The sequence below is a fragment of the Capra hircus genome, chromosome 9, assembly GCF_001704415.2.
Source record: "Capra hircus breed San Clemente chromosome 9, ASM170441v1, whole genome shotgun sequence".
Classification (NCBI taxonomy): Eukaryota; Metazoa; Chordata; class Mammalia; order Artiodactyla; family Bovidae; genus Capra; species Capra hircus.
The window spans coordinates 2,104,920-2,111,273 of NC_030816.1; the positions used below are offsets into that span (position 1 = coordinate 2,104,920).

At 43.7% G+C, this 6,354-nt stretch overlaps 1 protein-coding gene across 1 annotated transcript in view; it reads right to left on the minus strand.

Annotated features, from left to right (window-relative positions):
- Window positions 1-5,768, minus strand: part of TMEM30A (transmembrane protein 30A) — a 40,959-nt gene extending 35,191 nt beyond the window's left edge. The window contains exon 1 of the mRNA XM_018052872.1: window positions 5,378-5,768. Within this exon, the coding sequence (XP_017908361.1) occupies window positions 5,378-5,614 (237 nt within the window). The 5' untranslated portion in view covers window positions 5,615-5,768. The remainder of the gene's footprint in view (window positions 1-5,377) is intronic.

Sequence of the window (6,354 nt, forward strand, 5' to 3'; positions counted from 1 at the left end):
AAGGGATCTTCCTGACCCAGGGATCGAATCCCAGTCTCCTGCATTGGCAGGTGGATTCTTTACCATCAAGTCACCTGGGAAGCCCCAAGAATTCAAACTGCACAAGCATAAAATCAAAAGATAAAAATCTATTTTTGTCAGAAACTAAGGAAACAGAAAAAAACCAGAATAACAGAGTTGAGGGTGATAAACAATAATAAGGTAAAGAGGAAGAGAATTAGGGTTTCTCAATCAAGCATGTTTGCATGGGGGTGGGAGTGCTATTCCACTAAAATTTGAAATGCAAATGTAGGTTGAACACAACACTTTGGCAATATTAATTTTGAAGTAAATATTTAGTTCTAAATTTATGCTATCACTCCAAATAATGTCCTCATTTGATTCTAACCATTAATTTACAACTATATAACTTAAAACTGATAAACGTGTGAAAATGCAAAAGTTAAGAATACTTTCTATCAGGGATAGAAGGGGCTTCTCTGAAAGCTCAGTTGGTAAAGAATCTGTCTGCTATGCAGGAGACCCCAGTTCTATTCCTAGATCAGAAAGATCCCCTGGAGAAGGGTTAGGCTACCCACTCCAGCATTCTTGGGCTTTCCTTGTGGCTCAGCTGCTAAAGAATCCGCCTGCAATGAGGGAGACCTAGGTTTGATCCCTGGGTTGGGAAGATCCCCTGGAGAAGGGAAAGGCTACCCACTCCAGTATTCTGGCCTAGAGAATTCCATGGGGGTCACAAAGAGTCGGACAGGACTGAGCGACTTTCACTTTCTTTTTCAGGTTCGCACTATTCAATTAACATCTCTGCCTCAAAAACAAGGACCATCAACTAGAAAAACATTACCTTTATGGTATTACTAGAAAGATGTTCCCGACTCTTACAACTGCCACATTAAAGACTTATTTCTTGCTGCTAATAATAAATGAAGATATTAAATCTTAGTTTTAATTAGGTATTAAATATTTTATGACTGAAAAATTAACAATTTTAGTTTTCTAAAAATTTCTATCTTATTAGATAATAGAAAATCTAAAACCCAGCTAAACAAGATATAGAAACCTAATGAGATGAGATAATCTATTTCTAAACACCTTTTTTAGGGGAGTCCAACATGCTTTACAAGAGTAGTAATATTTTGTATAAACTTTCCAGGAAAAAGATGAAGACCCACTGATTTTTATCTGGATTTCTGATCTTAGCACTTTAAGCTATATTACGAAAGCATTCTGACTGGACAAGTCTTCTTTGGCCTAGTAATTTGATATATTATGTCAATGAAAGTCCTTCAGTTCAGTTCAGCTGCTCAGCTGTGTCTGACTCTTTGCGACCCCATGAACCGCAGCACGCCAGGCCTCCCTGTCCATCACCAACTCCCAGAGTCCACCCAAACCCATGTCCATTGAGTCGGTGATGGCATCCAGCCATCTCATCCCCTGCCATCCCCTTCTCCTCCTGACCTCAATCCCTCCCAGCATCAGGGTCTTTTCAAATGAGTCAGCTCTTTGCATCAGGTGGCCAAAGTATTGGAGCTGCAGCTTCAAAATCAGTCCTACCAACGAACACCCAGGACTGATCTCCTTTAGAATGGACTGGTTGGATCTCCCTGCAGTCCAAGGGACTCTCAAGAGTCTTCTCCAACACTGCAGTTCAAAAGCATCAATTCTTCAGCGCTCAGTTTTCTTTATAGTCCAAATCTTACATCCATACATGACTATTGGAAAAACCAAAGCCTTGACTAGACGGACCTTTGTTGACAAAGTAATGTCTCTGCTTTTCAATATGCTGTCTAGGTTGGTCATAACTTTCCTTCCAACGAGTAAGCGTCTTTTAATTTCATGGCTGTAGTCACCATCTGCAGTGATTTTAGAGCCCAGAAAAATAAACTCAGCCACTGTTTCTACTGTTTCCCCCATCTATTTGCCATGAAGTGATAGGACTGGATGCCATGATCTTAGCTTTCTGAATGTTGAGCTTTAAGCCAACTTTTTCACTCCTCTTTCACTTTCATCAAGAGGCTTTTTAGTTCTTCTTCACTTTCTGCCATAAGGGTGGTGTCATCTGCATATCTGAGGTTATTAATATTTCTCCCGGCAACCTTGACTCCAGCTATGCTTCCTCCAGCCCAGCGTTTCCCATGATGTACTCTGCATATAAGTTAAATAAGCAGGGTGACAATATACAGCCTTGACTTACTCCTTTCCTACTTGGAACCAGTCTTTTGTTCCATGTCCACTTCTAACTGTTGCTTCCTGACCTGCATATAGGTTTCTCAAGAGGCAGGTTAGGTGGTCTGGTATTCCCATCTCTTTCAGAATTTTCCACAGTTTATTGCAATCCACACAGTCAAAGGCTTTGGCATAGTCAATAAAGCAGAAATAGATGTTTTCCTGGAACTCTCTTGCTTCTTCCATGATCCAGAGGATATTGGCAATTTGATCTCTGGTTCCTCTGCCTTTTCTAAAACCAGCTTGAACATCTGGAAGTTCATGGTTCACGTATTGCTGAAGCCTGGCTTGGAGAATTTTGAGCATTACTTTACTAGCGGATGAGATGAGTGCAATAATGAAAGTCTTAAAAGTTTCAAAAATGAGGACATAAGCTAAAGAGATGTGAGCAACGTGTAGTATGGAAGTGAATCTTGCCAAGAACAACTTCTTACGTATTTATTTTTAATAACCCTCAACTTTAAACTAGTGACTGACAAAGGGTGGGGAGCAGTCAGAAACAAGTATGTGTGCTTAGGGGAAGTTCCCTAGGTTCTTCTAGTAACTCCAGGCTCAATTCAGAACCAGTTCTCTACACAATTATCAAATTTTTTAAAAATTTATTTGCACAACTGTATCTGAGCATTGGTACAAAATTCCTAATCATTCTTAATTCTCATCTCCTCTAGTTCCAAAGGTGATACAACTTGAATATGCAGCATTTTTCTTAAAATCACATTTAAGTTGGAAGTCACGGAATATTAAAGTTGAACAAGGCCTCTACAGGATCATCTAGTCTGAATCGTTCAGCTCTTCAAGCAAAATGAAAACTGAGACTCAAAAACATGCCTAACATCACAAACTAGGGAGTAAAAGCTGGACTCTAATGCCTTGACTCAACTTCAGTGTCCTTCTAACGAGATCCAGCTACAGTAGACTCTTCAGACAGTTTGAAATCAGAATTACATACATGAAAATTATTTAAGAACTTTCCATTTCATCAACTAGCGTGAAGAACTTTATTTCAGAATCTGAAAGTTTTAAAGAAAGTTAACATTTACCTTCATAGTATAGTAAATATTGACAGAAATTGAGTTCTGATAATTTAGTCAAGACTCATCATATAAATTCCAAACTACTGCTGCTTTCATCTTAATATCTGCTATAAACATAGACATAAGGATCCCAGTATAGTGTAAAAGCTTAAGACTGAAAATCAAGACATCCAGGTTTGGTTTCTGTCTCAATTCTACAATGCTTTTCTAGCTTACTAGCAAATACCAACCCCTCTGACTCCATTTCTCATCTCCTGATTAGCGGACATCACAATACAGTAACTAGTGTATAAATGTACTGCCAGGAATATTATCTTTCTTGTTTCTAAATCTCACAGTTCACAAAAAATAGGTATTATTTACCTATTTTACAAGTGAAGAAATTGAGGCTTAGGGCGATTATGTTTTGCAACAAACTGAGCCAGTTAATAGCTGAGCTGGTATTTAAACCCAGCTCTGCCTGACTCCTGCCTAGAGCCCACGGCCCTTGTATTATACCACTATGCTCTCATCCTGGTATGTGTGGTCCTAAAAAGGTTTGGGGCGTCCCTGGCGACTCAGACAGTAAAAGAATCCTCCTGCAATGAGGGACACCTGGGCTCGATCCCTGGGTTGGGAAGATCCCCCGGAGGAGGGCATGGCAACCCACTCCAGTGGTCTTGCCTTGGAGAAGCTCCACGAACAGAGTCTGGCGGGCTACAGTCCATGGGGGTCTCAAAGAGTCAGACATGACTGAGCGACTAAGCACAGCACAGCACAGCACAATACAGTTGGGAGACCACTAAGGACTACATTTGAAGGACTACTAGGAGATAAAAATGATAAAACAGAACATTAGACTGAAAAAATTTGTGATACTTCATTATTAACTGAAAATGAACCTTCAGTAAAAGATTTTAAAACTATGCTATACACGCGTATTACTAACAGAAATGTACACGTTGTACAATTAAAAATATGATTCTGCTTTTACAGGTAACACTGTTAATTAAATTGGAAAGTATGCCTATTCCTGCCATTGAAATAAAGTTGTTTTGAAAGCCCTATTAAATTGCATGCATACATTTTAAAGTATTTAGTATAATTAAAAAGGGAAAAAAATGACATAACTGATAGAACAGAAAAAAAATCAAGAGAATTTTGTACCCGTTCCTCCCCTTTCAAACAGATAAAAAATACCCTCAGATAGTCAAGAAAAGAGGATGAGCAGATGTTTAATACTGGATATGTACACAAAGTATTTACATTCTGTACCAACCTATCTTCACCACTGCAGATGTATGAAGATACTATATTACGATGATGGTTTCTCTGACGGAAGTCAAGATGTTTCCCCAAGTTTCTCTATCATGTCTTATAACACTAACACGTTCAGGAAATAATTCACAAATTACTCTCCCTGTGAGGTCACAGACTTTTTTTTTTCAGTTTAAAATCTGGCGCGGTGGGGAGGGTTGAGGGGGGACGAGGGCGAATGTAGGGCATGATTATTAATCAATGTAACCTAAAAATAAAACCGGAACTGAAGTGTCAAGTTACCTTTTACCGGTAATACGCCCCTGTAAGTAAAAGCATCTGTGAGTTCAACGTGAAAAGTACTGTACACACTTCGGTCACAGGTCCTAATACGTGATCTGCCACATGGCAACTTCTTTACATAAAAATCATCATTGCCTCTAAGACACTGGGTCCTTTCCCCAGCAACGGCCAAGGTGTTGATCTCCGTGACTCGGGATAATCCCCACACAGATAAGTGACACTCTGACCGTGTCAACTCTCCTGGAGTTTGATCTCCATGTAACTTCTTTCCACTTCTCCTTTTCTTTTTTCCTTTTTTAACCTCCGTTAGAGGTTCAAAACCACACAAACCGCCCATCAAAGGGGCGTTCTTCCCCTGACCCACACTCTGCATTACAGTCATCCCCCAACTGGATAAACAGCGAGAGAAAGCGCCGGCAAAGCTGCACATTCAGAAAAACCCGTAGGAAAAGAAAGAGGAAACTGAGGAAGACAGAAGGTGGGGAAGGGCAGGGCCCGCCCGAGCCCCTGGACCCCAGGAAGGAGGGACACCGCTCCCCGGCGGCGCCAACGCGCACGGCCGCCGCCTCCCCGCCGCTCACCTCGATCTCGCGGATGTTGTTGGAGGTGACGAAGATGCCGATGCCAATGGGGATGAAGATGAGGCCGATGATGAAGAAGGTGGGCAGCACCGTGCCAGCCGTCAGGATGGGCTGCCAAGCCGGCAGCCGTTGCTGTTTGAAGGCCGTGTTATCTGGCCTCCGGGTCTTAGCGGTGCCCCCGGGAGGACACGGGGGCCCGCCGTCCACTTCATCCTTCGCGTTATAGTTCATCGCCATCGACCCCCCGGGCGCGGCTCCGCAACGCGCAGGTGGACGGCCCAGGGCACCCGCCTGCTGACCCGGACAGAAGACGCGCAGGCGCCGCCGCCGCCGCCGCTGTAAAGGCGGAAGGGGCGGGACACCCTTCCGCAGACAGCCGCCGACCGGAAGCGAGAGTTGGCGGGGGACGCCAGAGGGAGGGAGAGAGAAAGGAGGGAGAAGACTGAGGGACAAGGGGAGGGGGAAAGGGAGGAGGATGGAAGGGGGAGGGAAAAGGCGGACGCACCCCGATCATCTGCCCTGTGACGACAAAGTGAGTGCTTCTATCCCGAGTGTGAAGCTACGTTGGCGCATGCGCGGCCCTGGGGAGGGTGGGGCGAAGAGGCCTCGGCGCTTGCGCCATAAGCGCGTCTTCCACTCGGCTCACGGAAGCTTCTGTTGGCGCTCCGCTGCCCGCTCTTTTTGGTATCATGGCGACGGGTGTTTCAGGTGGTTGACGGATCCGCCCGGCCTGCACTGCTTCGGTCAGCCGAGGGGCGGATGGCTTCAAGCCAGCTAGGTGTTTCCTCTACTTCGAGGTCCTCTGTAAAGGGGAGCGCAGCATTGGAAAGGCCACACAAAGAGCCTGAGCCTCGTGGCATTGGCAGTATTTGTTGAGTTACAAAACCACGACTTTGTCTACTTAAAGAAATAAACCTCCACTCAAAGTGCGAGGATAAATATTAAGTGGGATGTATATGGTCGGTGACCTTTTTGTT